This window comes from Neophocaena asiaeorientalis, unplaced genomic scaffold (genome assembly GCF_003031525.2).
Source record: "Neophocaena asiaeorientalis asiaeorientalis breed wild unplaced genomic scaffold, Neophocaena_asiaeorientalis_V1.1 scaffold100, whole genome shotgun sequence".
Lineage (NCBI taxonomy): Eukaryota > Metazoa > Chordata > Mammalia > Artiodactyla > Phocoenidae > Neophocaena > Neophocaena asiaeorientalis.
In genome coordinates, this window is record NW_020173955.1 from 8,528,525 (window position 1) to 8,552,606 (window position 24,082).

The 24,082-nt window shown below is 34.0% G+C and overlaps 1 protein-coding gene across 9 annotated transcripts in view; it reads left to right on the top strand.

The window, feature by feature from the left end:
• CCDC88A (coiled-coil and HOOK domain protein 88A) overlaps positions 1–24,082 on the top strand; it is a 127,071-nt gene that overhangs the window by 96,685 nt on the left and 6,304 nt on the right. For 2 of the 9 annotated variants that reach the window (XM_024752978.1, XM_024752970.1), the window contains exons 19-31: positions 2,635–2,796; positions 3,904–4,181; positions 4,413–4,556; positions 7,442–7,628; positions 11,819–11,964; positions 15,070–15,162; positions 15,291–15,505; positions 18,832–18,915; positions 19,904–20,107; positions 20,703–20,774; positions 21,326–21,412; positions 21,768–21,848; positions 23,708–23,967. In XM_024752978.1, the coding sequence (XP_024608746.1) occupies positions 2,635–2,796; positions 3,904–4,181; positions 4,413–4,556; positions 7,442–7,628; positions 11,819–11,964; positions 15,070–15,162; positions 15,291–15,505; positions 18,832–18,915; positions 19,904–20,107; positions 20,703–20,774; positions 21,326–21,412; positions 21,768–21,848; positions 23,708–23,967 (2,013 nt within the window). The remainder of the gene's footprint in view (positions 1–2,634; positions 2,797–3,903; positions 4,182–4,412; positions 4,557–7,441; positions 7,629–11,818; positions 11,965–15,069; positions 15,163–15,290; positions 15,506–18,831; positions 18,916–19,903; positions 20,108–20,702; positions 20,775–21,325; positions 21,413–21,767; positions 21,849–23,707; positions 23,968–24,082) is intronic. The other 7 variants (XM_024752979.1, XM_024752975.1, XM_024752980.1 and 4 more) reach the window with 5 other exon arrangements.

A 24,082-nucleotide genomic window follows, 5' to 3' on the forward strand; every position in this document is an offset into this window, starting at 1 on the left:
GGGGCACAAACCCGTGTCCCCTGCATCGGCAGGCAGACTCTCAACCACTGCGCCACCAGGGAAGCCCTAACCCATTCTTAATGTAGTAACCTAGAGTTATTTTTAAAACATAATCCAGGTCATGTCATTTTCCTACATAAAATCTTCAGTGGCTTCCCATTTCATTTATAATAAAATCCATATTCTTTACTGCATCTGTAAGATCCTTTTTGATATTGCCCTGCCTGTATCTCGGACCTTATACCATATTATTCTTCCACCAACCATTCTTATTAATCAGGGGATAATATTATTATTATCTGTTAATATGTGGAAAACATGGAACAGTGACTGGGACATAATAAGTAAATTAATTGTAGTCATATTGGCCTTTTCTATTTGTTCCTATCTCAGGGCTTTTCTGTTTGCTTCCGTTTTCTGTGTGTATGTTACCATAATTTAAATAAATCCCACATCAGTGGACATTTATTTTCAGATTTTGCTGCAATGAAAATCCGTATATAACATGTTCATAGGGTAATAAATTCCTTTCAGTAGAATTGAGAAGGCAAAGAGCATATATATATATATATATATATATATATATATATATATATACACACACACATATTTCGGTGTGTATGTGTGTGTATTTAATTTTTTTTAACATCTTTATTGGAGTATAATTGCTTTACAATGCTGTGTTAGTTTCTGCTTTTTAATTTTAATTGATATAATCATATGAGCTTTTCAGAAATATCAATTTTCAATCCCACTAACAGAATACCTATTTTTTCAGATTAACATTGGATATTACCAGCCTTTTAATTTTTATTGAAGTGATAGGAGAAAATGTTTTGTGTGTTTTATATTATTAGCGAGCTATTTTATGTCTTTTTTATGTATATATCAGCCATATATGAATACCTGTGTTTCATTATTCAGTGATATATATGTATAGATCAATCACTTGGATTAATAATTACATTTCAGAAAATTTGGTGTGTAATGTACAAGATAAATCTCTTTTTCCGTTGACTTCTTCTATAAATTTCCATTGGGGTAAAAATTTACCTGGTTGTCATAGTTTAGCCATTTTAGATGATGGGTTTATAAAGATGTCTACCCTATATTAGACTGGTAATTTTTGTGCATTTGCTAGTACATATATTGTTAACTTTGTACTTTTCCATTGTAAACTTTTTCTTGTTCTGAGATATCTTATCTACTCTCAGTTATCTCTTCTCTTCATTATAGACTGTAGGAATTTTTCTTATTCTTAGGGAATACCCAGACTTATCATTAGAGTTTGTACATTTTGGTTTCTAAAGAGCTGACCTATAATAGTAGTTAACATGTGTAGGTGAAAAATGGTTTACCTCTTTGGTGTATCAAAATGGTATACAAGTACATCATTATTCCATATTATTTTCCAGTGTAAATTTTTTTTCATCCTTTTTATGTGATCAAATGAACAAAACACAAGTACAATATCAACACCCATTTTTAAAGCATTTTTCTTCCTCAGCTTTGATTTTATGGTATAATATATGGGTCAAATCATGACTTGCCTTTTATGCAGTGATATGTAGTATATATAACTTGAAGGCCTATAAAGTGAATGTTGTCTTTGTCCCATAAGGTAGATACGATAAATGTGATCTGTTGTGATTCAGTTGTAACTTTCTTTGCATGTTGCAATTATACAGATTCTGGCCGTGTACATTAAAGTTTTGTTTTGGTTTTCTAAAGGATTCTTTGTTTATACTTTTTGATGCTAATTTTTATTTAGAAATGATCTTGAAAATGTAGTATCCATAACAAACATTTTATTATCTATCACATTAAATATAATGATTTACATAGTAATTCAGCTGTTTAACTATAAAATTGAAATATGGCCATATGTATTGGAAAAATTGAAAATAGTATGTTTTGTCTGGATTTGCTCCAGAAGTCCTATAGATGAAATAGAGTTTTAGTGAGTTTTTTATGCCATGAAAAAAACACTAAAGAAAATATGTAACATCTGTTAAGTCTATTATGGACTAAATTTTTTAAACAGATGGCTTAGATTGTTCCTGCTTCTCTTCCAAATATTTGTGTTTATAAAATACTTAGTTTTGCTGCTACCCCTGGGACCACCACGTGTGTGTGTGTGTGTGTGTGCGCACGCGCGCATGTGCATGCACATGCGCACATCTCTGTGTGTATATATATATATATATTTTATATATATATATATATATTTGCCTTTGGGAAATTTGAAAAGGTACACTCCATTGGCTAGACATAGCCCCATGCACTCTGGGCACTTTTGAACAGCATAAAAACCATTGAACTGACAATCCCATTCTAGTTTTTTGTGTTAATAAATATATGTATAATGGAATATGTTATTTGTTGGACATTATAAAGCAGGCAGAGCACAGACACAATAGTATATTAAGGTTTTAGTATTGCTTTCTTTTCCTTAGATTAAATATCTTTTTACAGTTTGGGATAGAGGGGAAGTGTTTTGTCTTTTTCTCTTTTAAGATTGTTGAGTTTTTTTGGATTATAATGGTAATAAACACTTGGATAATATTCTAGTATTTGTTAAACAGAAATATGTTTGATGCTGCTTTTTTTTAAATATGTGATTTCTTTATTCAGAATGCTACACTACAAGCAGAGAAGCAAGCATTGAAAACTCAACTGAAGCAACTTGAGACACAGAACAATAATTTGCAGGCTCAGATTCTTGCACTTCAGAGGCAGACAGTATCATTACAGGAGCAGAATACCACTCTTCAAACACAGAATGCCAAGCTTCAGGTTGTAATGTAAAATTATCGGGATATGCAACAAAACTCTTGAATTATGCTATTATGCTATTAAAATAAGGATGACTAGACATGGTAACATTGTTTCCTAGAGAGAGAATTTAACAATTAGTTGAAGATAAAGTATTTCTATATGTGCTTTGCCAAATTTTCGGATATCAGCATTTTTTAAATGTCAGAGCCTCTAAATTAAGTAGTAAATTTACTCATCAAATAAAGATAATTTTATTTTTATTGACTTTATGGGCTTTTACCCGTTTCATCAAGCTGCTAATAATTAATCAGGTAGAAAACCTTGTTTTAGAGTATGCTTGCAGCATATCTATTAGTTAAGTTACTGGAAAACAACACAGCATGAGAATTTTGTCTTCGGACTTATCCTTAATTCAAATGATCCATCTTGCACTTAACACTACCAGTGTCTTTTCAAATAGAACAGTCAAGTGGGGGAAAGTGCAACCACTCTGAAACCTCTTAAAAAGAAGTGAAGAAGTTCCCCCTCTGAATCTAAACATTCTTCTTTCTCTAACTCTTTTCCAAATGATACAGCAAATACTAATTTAATTTAGACTTGAGAAAATTACCAATTGAATATTCACAAGTAATTCTTTACTTCTATCAACTCTCAACTTCTAGAAAATGATAAACTAGCATTTCAAATTTTGTTCTTTTTCATGGAATTGTTGCTAATCACCTTCATTCAAGATAATTTAACCCTGGGAATTCCCTGGCAGTCCAGTGGTTAGGACTCCACGCTTCCACTGCAGGGGGCCCAGGTTCAATCCCTGATCGGGGAACTAAGATTCTGTAAGCCGTGCGGCTCTGCCAAAAATAAATTAATTAATTAAATTAAATAATTCAACCCCAAACATGTATATGATATGTATCTCATAATATATATCGTAACACCTACCAAAAATCAAAATTAAATGATAACCTTATTCTTTAGGGTGCTAAAATCCAAATTTTCTCAGTATAATATGAATATATCCGCAGTGATTTATTTAGTGCTTCCTAAAGTTAACATTGTCTTTTACTATAAAAAAAAGAACATTATAAGCTATTTTTCTTGTGTCTAATACAGTATGCATTCTTGTAGGTTGAAAATTCCACTCTGAATTCCCAAAGTACCTCACTTATGAACCAGAATGCACAACTCCTAATCCAGCAGTCTTCCTTAGAAAATGAAAATGAATCTGTAATCAAAGAGCGAGAAGACCTGAAATCTCTCTATGATTCTCTGATCAAAGATCATGAAAAGCTGGAACTTCTGCATGAACGACAGGCTTCAGAGTATGAGTCTCTCATTGCTAAGCATGGAACTCTAAAGTCTGCCCACAAAAATCTTGAGGTGGAACATAAAGACCTTGAAGATCGGTAATTTATTATCTTTTCTTGTGCTGTTAACTTAAAACCAATTTTCAGTGGGTAATATAATAAATTGTATATGTTAAACAGGTCTGAGATAATTTATGTAGGACATATATATAAATTTACATGTTTTATGTGATACATATTAATAAATTACTATTGTTTCCTTTATTTCTAAAATGTTTTCTTTTTTTCTAAGGAAATATTATAAACCAAATACATAACTTTTTTTTCCAGTTACAATCAGTTACTAAAACAGAAAGGACAATTGGAAGATTTGGAAAAAACACTGAAGGTAGAACAGGAAAAAATGCTGCTTAAAAACAAAAACCATGAAACTGTAGCTGCAGAATACAAGAAACTTTGTGGTGAAAATGATAGGTAATAAATATTTATATATTTTAGTTTTGTATTATTCATTATATCCAACGTGTATGTTGCCCCTTTGTAGTACCATCCATAACTTAGAATTTTTTAAAAAGACCCCAGAGCAGTAAGTAAATTACCCACCGAAATCATGTAGCTAGTTATAGAATGACAGACGAAAACCTGGATCTTCTGCTTTCTCTTGTTGTTTCTCTCTTGATTTATTCAACTAATTAAGTTTTTAAGCCACATTATATAACAAAATTTCCATGTATGTCGATAGAATTTACATACTTTATTGAGACAGAATGTAATGAAACCTGACTCTTTATGTCTTTCTCTTTCTGCTAGTCTGGTATCCTGATTCTTGTCTTTGAAGGTGCTAAAAGTGAGCAGCTATATCATTTTCTAGCTCATTGTTTGTACTTTTAGTTTTAACTGTCTTAGGTTTTAATGGTCTCATATTGCCATGGGGCAATTATTTTTTAATTTGAAGCCTTGGGAAAATCAAAACTTGTCAACTGGTGATCACCCTACTTCATAAGAATACATTTTCAAAAAATTTTTGGAAGCCTTTGAAAAATTTAGACAGCCTAAACATTTGTACTGCTTTTACATTGCCGTAGCAGAAGTGCTGAAAGACAGCACACAAAATTCAATGGGGATCATTCATTGAGTATTTGTCCTATTACAGATTTAATGCAATCTATTTTTAGAACTAAACATCTATTTCTTTTCCTTTATTAAAAATATCCCTAGGCTTCTAGAGCCATTTTCATTTTCATACTTAGTAGTTTTTAATTTAGGAATTTTTACAACTAGAAATTCTGTGCTGATGGATTTGAACTTTAACAAGCTCAACACCAAGCTAGAATCAAGGAACATATATTTGTACAGTATAAACAACAGAAGACCAAATTATGACAAGTTATAGGATACAAGAACATATTACATACATAACATTGGGGAATACGTTTAGTCTGGAAGTCCCATCTTCAACCTAACCTTTTTTCCTTGTTGGGATTCACACCAAACTGGGACAGTTTGTGAACTTGAGTAGACCTTCCAGAAATCTGTTTTGCATACATTAATGAAGAGTCTCCAGAAAGAACTCAGCCTAAATGATAAGAAGAAATTGAGCATGACAAACTTGAACCAGAAGATTATGCAGGCTTGGAAGGGAAGAGTGGTCCTGAGTAGAGTATTTTCTGTCTCTCAATGCTGTTCTTGCCCAGCTTTTATGCACTCATGCCTGTGTTCTAAGGGAAGAAAAGGTTTTAAGTAAAACCTGAAAGAGCTCTTTTACAAATAAAAGATATTTGTGAAGACTTAATCTAAAGAACAGTAGTTTATCCATTTCTCTAAATAGCGTAAGTTTTAATCTTAGATAATGCAAAACCAAGAAAGTTGGTGGACTAGGTTGTCTTGGTCTCTTTAGAATTATGTTCACTGAATTGCATTTTGGTGTTAACGTTCTCAGCTTTGAGGGACAATGTTAAAAAACTCTCTTAAAGAGGTTATTTTAGTATTTGCCAGTGAGATGATATTGAGGACATTGTTTATTCTACCTCTTTATATCCCCTCCTGCCATGAAGCATTATGTAGCTGTCTATATGCCTCAGTGAGGTTTGCCCAGCTGTTACACACATGGCATGCATTCATACATGGATTCAACCTATTAATGGCGTGTTTATTGTATGTTTCTGGTCTTGCCATTTTACTTTTTTACCAAGTCATGATTTTTTAAAATATTATTTTATTATTTATAATTCTTATAAGCATACTCAAAGTGTTTGGAAAATGAGTTGAATTAAATTATTAGATGTTCTGAGCAAGTATCATCCTGAGCAAAAGTTTATTTTGTTTGGCTCCCTCCACCTTTTGTGGGTTCCTGATCTTAATTCCTTCCATAAGATGAAGGTTAGTAAACTACAGCTAGCTTAGCAGGCCACATCCAGCCTGCAGCCTGTTTTGGTACAACCCCAAACAAAGAACCGTTTTTACATCTTAAAACGTTGTGGTGGGGGACAAAAAAGAAGAGCATGCTGTAGATTGCATGTGACCCACAAAGCCTAAGGTATTTATTACTCTCCGGTCCTTTATAGAAAGAACTTGCTGATCTCCCTCCTAGAGGTCAGTGGACCTTGTTCTAAAGGTATAATAGTGGAAAGGAACAGAAAAGGCTATACTGTGATTTTTACAAAAAATTCCAAAATTTATCATGAATAATTGAGGACTGCATAAATATGGACAATTTGCCACAACTGCAGAAATCTCAATAACTAAATTTTTTTTTTTTTTTGCGGTACGCGGGCCTCTCACTGTTTTGGCCTCTCCCGTTGCGGAGCACAGGCTCCGGACGCGCAGGCTCAGCGGCCATGGCTCACGGGCCCAGCCGCTCCACGGCATGTGGGATCTTCCCGGACTGGGGCACAAACCCGTGTCCCCTGCATCGGCCGGCAGACTCTCAACCACTGCGCCACCAGGGAAGCCCTCAATAACTAAAATTTTGATTGAAGTTTGTATATCTCAGTTATCTGGCAACAGATTGATAGATTACCATGTCTCATACTGGATTGATTAATTTGCTCGATCTGATTTTTCTTTATTTTTCATGTTGAATTGTAGAATCTGAATTCTCTAGGTTAATCAAAACTGGATTGGTTATTTTCTCTTTTGTCCTTTAATCTAAATATTTTTCAATTAATACTTAAAAGTTTTAAAATATAGTTTTTACAGACTAGAAACTGATTCTTGATAAGTTTAATCACTGGCAAGAGAATCTTTTATATTCTTTAAGTATGTCTGAATGTGATTTACAGCATTTTCACACTGTGTAAATTATAATGAAATCTATTAAGAGAATCTAACTCTATTTATATCATGATTTCTAATTATAGGTTGAATCATACATATAATCAGCTTTTAAAAGAGACTGAAGTTTTACAAACTGACCATAAAAACTTGAAAAGTCTTCTAAATAGTTCCAGACTGGAACAAACAAGATTAGAAGCTGAATTTTCAAAGTTAAAGGAACAATACCAACAACTGGACATCACATCCACCAAGCTAAATAACCAGTGTGAGGTGAGCTTAATAAGTTTAATTTGCTGTTTCCTTCTCTTTAGGTATCAAGACTTGCCTAAAAAGTAAACAATCATATTATAATAATGATAATAGCAGTATATGTTTAGTGGGGTATTTCCAAAAGAATTGGTCAGGGATAATTGAAATTCACAAATCATTCAGAAAAACTTGCTTCTTCCTTTATCATTAATTTCAACAATTTTTATTATTAGTTTAAACTTATATGTTCAGATACTTTGAAAAATTAACCCTTGTTTAATGAAAAAATGTTTACTGACCACCTGGCATGTATTAGTAAACCAAAAAGGTAAAAATCTCATTCCTTGTGGCGCTTATATTCTGGTGGAAGGAAGCAGACAATAAACGTAATAAGTAAGTGAAATATATAGTGTTTCAGTGTTTCATTACATACGGCTGTGTAACAACTTACTCCAAAACATGGTGGTATAAAACAGCCATTTTTTATGCTCACATATTCTGTGGGTCAGAATTTGGACAGGGACAGTGGGGCCAGTTTGTCTCTGCTCCACTTGCATCTGGGCCCTCAGTTGGAAGATTGAAAGGCTGAGTGCATGTTTGGTGTTGATGCTGGCTATCGGCTAGAAGCATCAGTTTCCTCTTCACGTGATCTCTCCCCATGGACTGGTTTGGGCTTTCTCACAACGTGGTGAGAGCCAGACAGAAGCCATGTCTATGTTAATGATCAAGCCTCAGAAGTCATGCAGCATCATTTCCCCTGCATTCCATTCACCGAGGCAGTAAAAGTCCCATCCAGGTTCAAGGGAAAGAGAAATAGACTCAGCCTCTTGATGGTGAATGGCAAGATTCCGGAAGAGCATATGGACTGGAAATACTGCTGTAACCATTTTGAAGATTAGTCTGCAACATATGGTATGTTACAAGATGATAAGTTATGTGCAAGTAAAAATGGAGTAGGGTAAAGGGGGATAAGGACCCCCAAAGTGGATGAGGGAGTATAGATTGAAATTTTAACTAGGCATCCCTGAACACAGATTTGAAGATTAGTGTATTATTATGTGGATATCTGGGGAAAGAACATTCCAGGCAAACAGCCCACACAGTGAACCTAGGTCAGGGGAATACTGGTATGTTTGAGGAATACTCAAGGAAGCTAGTGTGGCTGGAGTGGAATGAGCAAAGCGGGGAGAGTAGTAGGAGATGAGCTCAGAGATATGCCTGGGCCAGATATGTTGCCTTTATAGACCAATGTAAAACACTTTTCTGAGTAAAACAGGGGAGCCATGGGAGAGTTTTGAACAGAAGTGACATCTGCCTTATGTATACAGGTCTACTCTTAACATAATTCCATGCCTCTTCCCATGATTGTTTGATAAAGTGATAAAAGTTTTGAAATAGAAAAAGGATATTGAAAGCCTTAAATAATTCTTAAATTTTATGATTTGTCCCTAAATTGTTAAAGCTTGAGTATAGCTTAACATCTGAATTTCTTGGAACTTTTAGGAAACCAGCACTTAAGCAAACCCTTAAATGGAATTAGTAATAGACTGCATCAGAAAAGTAATACTTAAAAGCTTTTTGTCTGAAATCACAAACTAATAGAAAAATTAGTTTGGAATCATACATATTTAATTACCCAACAGAGTTCAGAAATTATAGAACATTCATTCTGCCTGTGATTTATAAAAGTTTAAATAAAATATAATTGGGGTAATACACTTACAGAGGAACATGATGTACAGTGAAGAACATGACAAAATCAACTTCCCCGGAAACAATAAAATTGGACAGAACTATAAAAAACAACCTTTTTAGGGCTCTGGAACTCAAGCAAAGACATACAACAAATTGAGAAGAATTTGTTAAAGAAAAACTACTCAGCTTTGGGTAGGAGGTTGTTTGAGGCATTTTATCATGTGACTTCTCCCGTTCTTAGTCCCTTCCTCCCTTTTCTCCATACCTGCTAGTTCAGGCAAGGGGCAAGCCTTGAAAACCAACCACTTTGCTACTGGAGGGGACTGGCTTGATTTGAGCAGATAACAGGAGAGTTCCACACCCAGGAGGGCTGTCAAAGGTCAACTGTCAGATAGCCTGAGGTTGGAATGTTAGATGTGGCAAGTCACAGACCAGGAAACTACTCAGAAATTTAACATGGAGATCCAAGGAATGAGACAGCTAGCCATAATTTGTCTTGATAAGGTCCTACATGTCACTGGTGGTCTAGAAGACTGCTCAGGAGAGATCAGAAAGGGCCCTAACTACCTTATCCCTGGCTGATTGTCCCAACTTGAGTCAAATGCTAACCCTTGGGTAGGGGCTAAGTCATATAATAACATGATTTGGAGGGAGTGGAAAAATGAATCCATGGTGTCGGAGGTTCGTATAGTAGTTAATCTTTGTGGGAAGGGGTGGTAATTGGAAGAGACCACAACAAGTGTTTCTGGAATACAATTAATGTGCTGTTTCTTGATCTGGGTGCTGCTTCACACATGAGTTCATTTTGTGATAATTCACTGAGCTGTATATACACTTAAAATTTGTTCTCTTTTCTGTATATGTGTTTTATCAGTTGTCTACTGATGCAGTAATGCTGTATAAGAGCCATAGAACCTCAGTGGTAAGGGACAGTAAACATTTATTTTTGCTCATGAGTCTGGGTTAGCTGAGCAGATGTGCTAATCTGCATTGATGTGTGCGCTAAGATCAGTTGATCTTGGTAGGGCTTGCTCCTGTATCTGCAGTTAGCTGGCACGTACCCTGAGAGCTGGCTGGTCTAAGGTGGCCCCAGCTGGTGTAACTTGTCTGTGCCATGTGGTCTCTTATCCTTCAATAGGATTCCAAGAGACTGAAGGGAAGCACATAAGCCTCTTGGGGCCTAGGCTTGGAACTATCACACCATCACTTCTGCCTCCTTCCCTTGGCCAGAGGCATTACAAATTCAAGAAGAGGGGAAGTAGATTCCACTTCTTGATAGGAAAAGTGAGAAGTCACAGCACAAGAGGGTACAGGGAGGAGCACTGCATTCAATTTTGCAGTGAATCTACCACATATGTTGTATTTCAATTTAACAACATATAGATAAATAAAACAAATATAGCACAGTATTGACAGTTGTTAGATCTAGATGGCTATTTATGGATATTCATAGTATACTTTCTGCTTTTTCTTTTTTTTTTTTTCTTGCTTTTTCTCCCTATGTTTAAAAAATATATTCTACGTGTGACACTAAATTTTGACAATCACTACTTTGGGCTCTCTGACTTCTACTGAAACCTCTGGCCTAACTAAGGCATATTTCTAATTTCTATTGACTACAGAGAAGAAGCAGCTCAATCATGCTGGCAGCCTAACTACTAGTTATAATCAGTAGTAATACCACCCATTTATTTATTTACTTACTTATTTTTGCGGTACACGGGCCTCTCACTGTTGTGACCTCTCCCATTGCGGAGCACAGGCTCCGGATGCGCAGGCTCAGCGGCCATGGCTCACGGGTCCAGCCGCTCCACGGCATGTGGGATCTTCCCGGACTGGGGCATGAACCCGTGTCCCCTGCATCGGCAGGCGGACTGTCAACCACTGCGCCACCAGGGAAGCCCCCACCCATTTATTGATACTAGATTACCTGACTCCCCTGGATCAAGCCATAAAAATTATACACAAACTGTTAAGGTTTCTTGAAAACAGTGGTTGGGGAAAGAATGAGGTATATTAAGTACCTACTGTGTGCCATAGGCATGACACCACATACTTTACATATATTATTTAATCCTTGCAACAGCCTTGGGGGATGGGAGTTGTTATCCTCAATTTATAAGTGGGGTCATTGAGGCTCAGAGAGTTACTAATTTGTTCAGCATTTTATAGCTACTTAAACGGAAGGCCAGAGATAGGAATCTAGCTTTGGACTCTAAGTCAAACAGCTGTAAAGAAAGCAGTGTTTGTTTTTGGAACTAGATAATTTATTATATGTTAAACCCAGTGTTTGTGAGAATTAAGAAAACATATGTGTCCAGCACATAACCCAGTACTTTAGCTGTCATTATTACTAAAATAATCACTCATGTTCTAATCAGAGTACAACTATCTGATTGTTCAAATAGCAGAAGACTTAAATCTTTGTGAAGTACTTATATTTTTCAGATGTTTTGGGGATTTATGTTAAATATAAATGTTGATATTTTTAAAAATAAATGTTTGTGTTTAAACAGTTGCTAAGCCAACTTAAAGGAAATTTAGAAGAGGAAAATCGACATCTACTAGATCAAATTCAGACATTAATGCTACAGAACAGAACACTATTGGAGCAGAATATGGAAAGCAAGGATCTTTTTCATGTTGAACAAAGACAGTACATGTAGGTACCAAATAATCTTGCACTCTGAAATATTACTCATGATTTTATCATTGCCATACCTGGTGGCAGAGGAAATGCAATGCTAATTTTTCTTGATTTTCAACATTATTATTTCGATATATATTTTTTTAATGTTTATGTTCTGGGCTAATAACCAGAAAAACTAACATAAAAACACATGGATCCTACTCTTAATGAACTATTAATATAAAGCAAGAAATACAAATAAATTCTGTAATGGAGGTGTGTATAGGAAACCATAGAAATACAGCAAATATAAGGGAAGGAATACCTTAGTCTGCAAGAGAAGGTGGACTTTCTAAAGATGATTGCTTGAGCTGAGACTTAAAGGTTCAGTAGGAGTTTGCCTAAGGAGGCATACCAGCCAAGAGAGCAGCAAATGCAGAAACAGGAGGTGTGATGAAAGTATATTATTACTGTGGTATAGGATCTAAAAATTAATTGTTCTTGCTGGAACAAAATTGAGGAAGGAGGAGTAGCAGAGAAGTGGCTAAACACTCAGGAGCCACTTGACAAAGGTTTTCTTTGCCGTACAAAAGACTTGCTGAAAAATTTGATCGGGGAGTAATGTGATCAGATTTGTGCTTTTTGTTTGTTTGATTGATTGTTTGTTTAAACCACTGATGACATTAGAGTGTAGATTGGAGGTTCTAAGAATAGAGACAAGGACTAAGTTTTAAGAAGGCTGTTGCAATAATCTAATGAAAAATAATTCATAAGCCATGGTAGTTGAGATCAAATATCAATACAAGAGAGATGTGAAAGATAGAATTGACAGAGCTTAATTATTGGTAAGTTGTTTCTCTGTTGAGAGTGTAGGAATCTGGTAAAATCAGAGATTTTGGCCAGGTTAGCTCAGTGGATAGTCTTTGTAATACACCATGATTCATCTTTACTAAATTCTTCTCTTCCTCTTGTTCCCTAAATGAGAAGCACCATAGTATAATAGAAATAGCACAGATGTTGAAATCAGACAGCTCCTAATTCAAATCCTAATTCTTCTCATTACTAGTTATGTGACTATAGACGAGTTACTTCATTTCGTTGATCATTGGTTTCTTTTTCTCTAAAATAGAGATATAACACCTACTTCCAGCATTACCCTAAGGCGTAAATGAAATAATATGTGACTTTCAGACTTAACGTATATAATGGTGAGCTTCAGGGCACATTTGAAACCAGGATACACCATACATTTTTTTAAGTGTCAATTTTATTACAAAATTTGGGGCAAGGAACATTATTTTTATATTAATACACAGGTATACCAAGGAGCAAAAGGTAGAGTTTGTGTGAACTTTTAAGGTAAATGTAAATTTCAAAGAAATTTCACATTTTTGGCTGGCCACTTTGGGTCTTTAATCCTTTAATCCTTTTGGCAGCATGTATGCCTTTACTCTCTGCCATAAGGGGTATTTTAGCTTAAGAAGCAGTGAGTGTATCTAAAATTTTAGCATTTAAGTTTCCTGTCCCTTAAGCAGAGGTATTATCCAACACTTTTTCTTCTTAATATTATGACCTTTGGTGAATAATCCATTTCTAAGGTTTCAGTGATTGTATGTATACAGTTGACTTATAAATATTAGTACCTATTCTGACTTTTTGAATTTAAACTTAAAATATCATCTTACATGTCAGACAGTTCGACCTGAATGCCTCTGTCACATCGTCCTAGTAGGAGTGACAGTGAATAAGTAGTACTGAGAATTTGGAGTTCCTGATGATATTTCAGCAGGTAAAAGGAGAAAAGAACTGGGAGGTATAGGCTGTGTGCTATTTGAGCTGTGGTATAACTAATGGCAACATCTATTCACAAAGTTCTTCTTCCATATAAACTCTCAAATCATTTCCTTCTATTTCCCACTACCCTAATTCTTCCCTCCCACTCAATTAGGCTACCCCCATTAGCATCCTGAATGCTTTCTTTACCTCCATCCTTTCTGATAATATCCTCTGCCATCACTGAGTTAAGGTATCTAAAGCATAGATTTTATAATGTCACATTGTAGTGAAACCTTCAATACTTCTGATTTTCTGTTAAGCTAAATCTAAACGTGTGAAACTCCCTCACTCCTTATTCTCAGCTCAGCTGTTTAATTTAGCATTTTTATTTTTTGTGTCAGTCTATTTAATATGGCCTTTTTCTTCATGAGGCTTTCCTTGGTCATCCAAGATGGAAATATTTTCCCTTTTATAAGTTCCTTTGGTACTTCCATGGTACTTTTATTTTGTCATGACTACTATTTTGGATTATAACAGTCATTTGTGTATGTATCTTCTCTCTCCTACTGTACTATAAGCAGAGCTGGGCAACTTACTATTCATCTTTATATACACCTCATGGCTCATGCCTTCCTCACTGTGAATGATCGCTAAATATTTGTTTAATAAATAGTATTCTTTGGCATCACAGTTTTCTTAGAGAGATCATTTTACTTTCATTTCCCTATATAATATATACTGTGAAGAACATAAAAATGAAACTGTGGTGAAGCTGTGGTGAAGCTAGTCTATTCATGCATACCTGGAGGCAGGAAATAATTCTCTACTAGTAAATTAAGCCTAAATAATTCTGCCATAAAGGAAAAAAATCTGTTTGCATGAAGATGTCATTGTGGTATTATTTATTGTATTTGTAACTGTTAAGCAAGCTATCCAACATTTTAATTTTTTGCCTATATAAATTATGATAAATCACCCTTCATACCAAAAATGATTTGATATACTAAAGATCCAGAAATAGGGGAATAGTCAATGTTGATATAATGTTGTTTAATAGCTGTAAAAAGATGTTGAGAGAATTCTTTTGTCATGATGATATTGTAATATGGAAGATTTTCTTCAAACAAAAATCCTATTGAAGAATTGAAACTTTAAGTCCTATGTCCTTTTATTTAAGTAAGTCGTAAATTTAAAGAAAATGAGAAACTTAGAATAATTCCATTGTTACTACCTATTAAATTCTTAGTTGTCAACCGTGGTATCTGTATTTCTTTATGTTCTGGGGAGAAGTTAGATCATAGTCCCCAAATAATACCATTCATAACTGTACAAAATATGATGCATGTCCTTTTATTTTTATAGTGATAAGTTAAATGAATTAAGACGACAGAAGGAGAAATTAGAAGAGAAAATTATGGATCAATACAAATTTTATGACCCATCTCCTCCTAGAAGGTACTATTAACCAGGTTTATTTTCATTTTTATTAAAACAAAACAAAACAAAACAGAAGCTTCTGATTTTGAGAGGGACTCATATGTTGAATGTTAGACTGATAAGAATTTTTTTAAATTATTTTTTAGGAGAGGCAACTGGATTACTCTAAAAATGAGAAAACTGATAAAGTCTAAGAAAGACATTAATCGGGAGCGTCAGAAATCACTAACATTAACACCAACCCGCTCAGACTCCAGTGAAGGATTTCTTCAACTCCCCCATCAAGATAGTCAAGACAGTTCTTCAGTAGGTTCAAACTCTTTAGAAGATGGCCAAACTCTGGGGACCAAGAAAAGCAGCAGTGAGTGCTTAAACTCTTTAAACATTTGTGATCTCTAGTACTGATTTAGAGTCCTTACTGAAGATTTCTTTTAAATAGCTTCCACAGTCCTTTGGGATAATAGTCTGATGAATGTGTTTCTTTTTAACTCCATATCATTTTAAAATTCATTGCCTACTGCAATACTGCATAACCACATGATTTTCTATATTGTGTATTTAGAGAAATACCATACACAGAGATACCATCATTTGGCCAGGGAGGTAAAATAGTACAGAAAGACCAGTGAAATGAGAGCCAGAATACCTCTGCCACTTGCTAGTCCTGTTAACATGGGCAAGCCTTTTACCTTTGTGTCATACTTCACAGGGCAATTTTGAGGAGCAACCGAGAAATATTTATAAGAGCTCATTTTCAAAATTATTTATAACTTAATAATAAGGTTTTTTATAATGACGTCTCACTTATACTTTGATGCTGTCAAATTGGAGAAAAGTTACATTGTGGGGAAGCAAAGAAAAGTCGCTATGAATTTGAAGAGAATGTTATTCAATGATTTAGAAATAGTTTAAGGTTATAAAAGTTATTGAGGGATTGTTTGGTAAAGGTTCAATGAAAATAAAATAGAGATATAAGTTTGTGCATAAACTTGCGATTTAACTTTTTAAATTACAAATGTAGAAGTATAATATCATAACGTGCCCTATACAATTAATACTCTCTTGATTTCATTATTAGTGCACTTTGCTAAACATCAAGAGCAAAGTAAAAGCCTAAAAAAGTGTATTTTAAGAGAAAGAAAAGAATCCAGTGGTAGGCCCTTTGAAGATATACAAGAATTTGACTACTAGCAATGTTCTTATAAAATATGTAAACAGGATACTATGAATCCACTCACACTATAACCAGAATCACTAAATTTAAAAGTATATGTATGTATATATGTTTACACATATATAAACATATATACATATAGTAAACTATATATGTGTGTATGTGTATGTGTGTGTGTGTATATATATATGAATTTCAGTACTATTCTTCTGAAGTATAGTATAGGCAAAAACAGCTACTACTTCCCCCAGGGGTAGACTCTCCATATGGGCAGCTCTCAAAACACTCAAAAAACTATATAGATGTTGTTTTGTCCTCAGGGGAGTTATCTCTGAAAAAACAGTATTTTAGAGTGTAGGAGATTAGACATTCATTATAGGCTATATTTCAGAATGCAACTATAGCACCCTATAAACTAGAATCCACAAGTAAGCAACAAAAAAATCATACACATACCTGAGTACCTATTCATATATACATACATACATATGTACAAGTGTGTGTGTGTATAAGAAAGTGGTTTAATTCTGTATATCCATATAAGATTAGTCTTGTCAGCCAAATCTACATGAAACCTGTGAGTATGGTAGAGAGATCATCAAGTTTTCCTTAAAAAGGTGCCAGATGATTCAATTTTATCTGCTACCTTTGAATATAAAATATCTTACATCATATTTAATGAGAAATGGTCATGGGTATACTTAATTTTTTTAATTAAAGGAAGATATTTCAATTCTGATATGAAAATATACAAAAGAAAGGCACAGTCTTTTTTGAGGTAAGATTGTTTGTTTCAAATATAAATCTGTCATTCCTTCATACTCTCTGCTGAAACATCCAGAGTAAGAATCAGAAGGAAGTAATATTCTCCTTTCCAGCAGTTGTTCAGTTTTAGAATTTTAAAAATAAACACAAAACCCAACCATTCTAATGTTCCCTTAATTTCAAAATAGTTTGGGAGGAGAACATTGTATATCTGCAAACTAATTGCCATAAGAAGGATCACATTCCACCACTGGCAAATTTAAAACTCCTTTTATCCTGTCCCTTTTGGATGAGTGCCTGTCAGTAAAGCAGTCTATGGAAAACAGTTGAAAACAGGAAAAGAAAGTATCTAAACAAGACAATGTGTGCATGCTGCAACCACTCAGCTTTGTTTTAGCTAAGTGTCCATTTTTACATTGCTTTCAGTTCATTTCTTTTTAATCATTGAAAACAGCTGTGTTTACCAAGCTAGAAATGAAATAAAAGCTTAAATGAATCATGACTATTCTTAATAGCAATCAAATAAATAAGTTAAAAAGCTGTATGTCCTTGCATTCTCCTTAATGAGTGATACTCGTCAGTTTGTCAGAAGAGCTTTTTATTATTTATAAGATGATAGCAAACCCTGAGAAACAGCATAGTTATTAAGGCTGTGTACAGTATGCTTTTAAATCTTGATGTGAGTTTTTCCCCTAGCTCTTAAATTGCAGTTCCAAAAAGGTGTAACAGTTTTTCGTATTAAAATCTTCTTAAAGTGTAGCTTAAGAATGTTAGTGACTCTAGTGAACATTTTAATTTTTATGTTAACTCCTACTGCAGTATAACCCTAATTTTCCTTCATATAATTTTCCTGCATAGTGCTACCTTTGATTTTTTTTAATAACCCTAAAAGCCCTTTAAAATATCTAAAAATGTTATAAATACATATTTTTCTGACATTTTTGCTTGCTTTAGGTTACTTCTTTATCTTTTAGGCTTATCAAAGCTTAAAAGCTACTATCAAAATACTGTTTTTTCTTTCTCGCAGCCAACCTTTTGCAAAATGAAATTAATATAATTGTCATCTTTTGAAAGACTTCTCTTAGAAGAGTATATATTTATGTGGTGCTGCTAAATAATGCACCAGAATTCAGTTTAAACCAAGAAGTAATTCCCTATTTTCTTTTTTAAAGTTTAAGGAAATAACGAAAAAAATTTTTAAGTTTCTTTAGATTATTTTAAACATCCCCTAGTTTTTGTTGAGGCATTTTACTAATGCCTGTACTAAAAATGTACAGGATGTACATTTTTCTGAATTACTTTTTTTCAAAATAAAATCTTACAATTTAAAAAGTTAAAGAAAGCCTGAAAGCCTTCTACATTTTCATCATGTGTACTCTGTGATCCACCAGTAATGGCCCTAATAATAAAGGTGTATCTTTACAACTTAACTAGGAAAATTGTTCCTTCTGTAGGTAGTTCTAATCAGTTCCTATATTTCTAGGACTTTAGTCAATCCAAGCTTTCAAAGTATATGTTTCTCATCATTGTCTTCAGTGCTTTTCCAAGTATTTTAAAGTATCAAAGTACATATTTCATATTTCATTATCACTCAGCAGCACGAGAATAATAGCTTTAGTATAGTTTACATAGCTGAAGCTCAGACATTCATTTCTGTCCTTAATTTCAACATTTAACTCCCATCTGTTCTTCTCCCTTTTTTCTTTCATTTTTCTGTTTCTGTTTTTCCTCATGCTCTGACATTAAAGTGGTTGCACTGAAAAGACTGCCCTTTTTGAGGAACAGACCGAAGGATAAAGACAAAATGAAGGCCTGCTACCGTCGTTCCATGTGTAAGACTTTATGACAGTTCAGCTTCTTTCAAATGACTACACTGGCTTCCATTACTAATTTTTCACTAACCATTCTTTGGACTGTGCCAATTTTCTTATTTTGCAAAGTGCAGTCTTCCTGTAATACAAGGAGCTGGAAGAATATTTTTTTTCATAACTGGCACTGAATTTGCATTATATGTATGTTCACTTATACATATACATGCATATGTTTAGTCATACATGTAATATACTTGGAAATTTCCAGTACTTTCTAAACGTTGGCAGAAAAAAACCTTTAATTTTATATGCCATAGAGATTTCTTCCCAAAGAAATTTACTTAAAGAAAATATAACAAAACCTTTAGCATTAGGTATTTAATTTCTTAATGAACTAGGATTAAATAAATAAAGTGGCCTGTAACCCTTGAGAATGTTTGTCATTCTTTATATAATAATACTCTGGTTTTTCTTTTTTTAAGTGGAATGGGTAATTACATAATCACATTAAATGTCTGTCACTTTGGATATCCTCTCTTTCAGGTTTTTATTGAATGGTATACTTATTTGATTCATAAAATGAATAATTTCTTCAGTAATCTGCTCTGACCAAGGACTGTTTATCATTTTCAATAGTGATGCTGTAAAGAACTGCTCTCCATATTACCTTTATTCATTCCATTTTTGTCACCACAGAACCACATTATGAAGGCTTCTAATTATATTGTACATCACTGCTCAAAAGCATGGCAGTTGTACAGAGTAAAATTCCTTTTCCTATCTTTAAAGGGGGTGGAGGGTGATAAAAACATTTATTGAAGTTTATCAGCCTTCGGCCTACTCATTTCATTCAGCTGAATGCATGTCATAATTCAAATGACCTTGTGGTTAGTTTTTTATTTCACTTGCATTAATCCATAGACAAAAGTCAGATCATTTTTAATACAAAATAGAAATAAGAGCAAATACATTAACCATGCTGATTCATTTGCTTTCATTTGCATCCCAGCCATGAATGACCTGGTGCAGTCCATGGTCCTAGCAGGAGGACAGTGGACAGGTAGTACTGAGAATTTGGAGGTTCCTGATGATATTGCAACGGGTAAAAGGAGAAAAGAATTGGGAGCTATGGCCTTCTCTACTACAGCCATCAACTTTTCAACTGTCAACTCTTCTACAGGCTTCAGATCCAAGCAGTTGGTTAATAATAAAGGTATAGGCCGTCTGCTATTTGCACTGTGGTGTAACTGTTGGCAACAGGAATTTTAATTTGACTTTCCTATGTTTACTTTTTTGACAGCAGCAACCTGAAATAATGATCAAAACAATCTGGATTTGATCTGAGGGAATTTTCAAATCATTTCAAAAATTTAAAACATTGTACAACTAAAGTCTTTACTAGGCCTTTCATAATAAACAGATAATGAACTAACAAGAAATGGAAAAGTAAACCAAGTAAAAGAATGAGAAAAGGAGAGAGTGATAGAAGCTTTAAAAAAACAAAAAAAAATAACCTAGAAACACTATAGCATCACAGAGAACCACATAGAGCAACCCAGGCTCTTGCTTTGATTTGCAGGGTCACAGACAGATTGTTTCAGTGCTTCTGGTGTTTTCCCTAAGCAAGTCAACTCTCATCAGAGCTATTCTGTTTCTTACTCCTATTCGTTTCTGATGGAATCTATGAAATATGTTAAATCAAGATGTATTACACATGGTTGAAAAAGAATTTCCATATTCTGCATAAATAAAATTTTATAATTTTTTTGTTAAAAATATTTTTATATTCATTTTGCTATTTTATGTAGATACTACATCCTTTGAAGACGTAAGTCCACAAGGTATTAGTGATGATTCTAGTACGGGATCAAGAGTTCATGGTAAGATATGAACTTTATTTAGAGAGTACATATTACATACAGAATGAGAATGCTAAGACTCTTGCATTGACCTGCTGAATGTAGCACTGCCACCAAGCATGTTTTCTCTAACCTGCATCTCATAGCTACCTCTGCTATTTCTTCAAACCTACTACACCCTTTTGCCTTTTTTAAGGTTATTACTTCATCCAAATTGTCTCTGTTTTCATCAAGGTCATTTATAAAGTATGCCTGCACAATGCTCAAAGGTAATTTTGTTGCCATTTTGGCATAAGGTTAAAGTGATGAGATACATTTTATGTTTGATTTTAAAAATACTCACTTTGGCAAAGGACAAACTCTAAGAAACCACATTTTCTGCAATGTTGAGCATTTCAGAGTTTTTAGTTTCTATCTGGAAAGTCATATCTTACCAAACTAAATTAACAAATAATGGATAACGGAATTTCATATGTAAAGGAATATGTTAAAGGAATTTCATATGTAAGCAGGACTTTAAGACGTAGGATAGGGCCATGTTAACTGTGCAATTGTTTCCCTTGTATGGATAGGAATACAGGACATTAACTGTGCAGATGCTCATATTCCTCCTGTTCGTGGCATCTCTGCAATGTGCAGGGTTCCTTGTCTGATCTGTTGTAAGTGACCTAATCACCAGTTTTTTTTTTTTTTTGGGGGGGGGGCATGTCATTCTGTTCAACTAAAACAGTCCTGGTATCCATCTAGAAATCCATTTCCAAATCTAATTATGCACTTTTATCTTCTTTTCTTTGAATCTCAGCTATTGTCTGAGAAGTGTCCTGTTCTCTCAGCTGTTTAACTGAACTATCTGGAAATGCCTTTGCTCTCTAATCTGTAAGATTCAACTCTGTGGGCATGCTTAGCCTGTGAAAGTATGCATGATTGCTTCCTCAAAGCATTCTGTAATCAGAATGTAAAGTTCATTGTCGTCAGCTGGAAGTTTTATCACTGTCTCCTGATTTTTTCATTTAGCTTCGAGACCAGCCAGCCTTGATAGTGGCAGAACATCCACTAGCAATAGCAATAATAATGCTTCACTCCATGAAGTCAAAGGTATGCTGTAGGTAAATTTATTAATATGCTCCATCCATTTCCAGATTTAAAAGTGGGAGATTGATGAAGTTTCTGGGGTAAAGTATGAAATCCAAATCATTCTATGTTTGGAACATAGTTCCTTGGAAGATTTTATACTTTTCACATTGCAATACAAATGTATTGTAATGTGTACAAATGTAAAAACAGGAGCAGTTATTTTAGTTTCCATTTTTCATCCTCACAGATAAAATCTTTTTCTTGTAATCTTTATATTTCAAAATATCTGTAGGTTCCTATTTTACTTACATTTTGTCATTGTCTTGAAAGTGGTTGTCCTTAACTTTCTCATGATACGTGTACATTGAACTCACAGAAGGTGTTTTAGAAATAGTTTTAGCTTTTCTTATCCATGAAATAAGGAGGAATATATTTTTTTAATTTGAAAAGACAATTGTGTGTGTGTGTGTGTGTGTGTAAGTGTAACAAGAGCCAAATGGGTGCATATAATTCATATAAAGAATTAGTTCAAGATATCTTTTTCCTCAATTTTTTAATATGCATTCCAAGGTGAAATTTTTATGTAAATGTCTGGAAGTATTGACTAACACCTTTTTCCTTAAAGGTATACTGCCTACTCAGATTCTGGAATTATTTAATAGATTATAAAGGTTTGTGAAAGTAGTTATTCTCTACAGTCCAGAATTGTTAAATTATAATGAGCGCATTTGTTCTGTTGCTTTTTCATATTATAAAATCATTTTGTCTCAGTTGTGATTATATTTTATTATTAATGCTTTGACTTTGTTGCAATGATCTGAAAAATCTGATTTCAAGGAGGGATTATTTTTTCATTTTTATAATCATGTTTTTATATCCTGTAGAAAAATATAGTCTGAAATGTAAGTAAATCTTTTCTGATTTGAAAATTTAAGAAAATCTTTTTCCTGTAAAATGTTACATAGCTTGAACCAAAATCTTTCCTGACCCATTTTATTCTCTGTGATTAGGAAACCATGGAAAGTTGCATTTTCTGTCTTGATGCTGTATCTACACAGTTTGCAATGGATCAAAATGAATAAGCACTCTTAAGGAATAGCATAAACTTTAGGGAGCTTTTTTCCAGAACTAGTAATTTGCATTCTGTATAGTTGTTCAGCCTCAACCGAGTCTTTGAAAGCTGTATAGCCACCATACCAACAGTGGAAAGCAGGGAGAATCAGATGATTCAGACATTAAAGAATAAAATACTACATACTTAATTTTATATTTTTACTGGAATTTTCTAAGTAATTACATGTCTCCATTTGACTTTCCTTAGATGCTTGCTGTTTAAATTTTTTAAATATTTCTTTAAGATTATTCATTTAAGATCAACAAATAAACCTTCAAATAAGTTATACAGACCTCATAGAAAGTCAAAGAATTAGAATTTTTAGCATATAGAAGAGTTTTTGGTTTTAACATTCTCAAATAATTAAAAATTCATATAATCATGTTTTGTTTTAAATTGTGAGGTATTTTATAATTATTTGAACCTGACTTTTAAAAAATATATTATTTCCTTGTTTATTCATTCATTTACTCATCAAATGTATTGAGTGCCTGCTTTGTATGCTTAGGCTGTGGGTATGGTGGTGATGGCAAGTCTTTGCCCTGTGGAGCTTATAATATTTGTCAACTTGACAAATAAGGAAGCACGCTATGGTAGACATTTGTTAGACTGATGAGAGATGAACATGGTTTACTAAGCATTTCTGAATAAAGCTTTGAAAGTCAGTTTGGCTATCTGTGAGAATCCAGTCAACAAATGTCAGTACTTACATAGTTTTAATCTCATTTCTATTATTGAACTCTTAACACACCATTTACTCCAAAAGCAGGTGCAGTTAATATCCAAAGCAGGCCACAAAGCCACAGCAGTGGAGAATTTAGCCTGCTTCATGAGCATGAGGCGTGGTCCAGCAGTGGTAGCAGTCCAATCCAATACTTGAAAAGACAGCCCAAATCAAGTCCAGTGCTCCAGCACAAAACACTAGAGAGTCGAGCACATCACAAGGTCAAAACTGGTTCCCCTGGAAGTGAAGTTGTTACTCTACAACAGTTTTTGGAAGAAAGCAACAAGCTTACCTCAATACAGGTTAGTTTTATCTATGGTGACCTTAATTTAGATGGACACTACAAGTTAAATTTCTGTGGTTGAACTTTAGAGCTTTTTTTTAAGGAGGGTTTAGAGACATTAGCAAGTTTTTTAT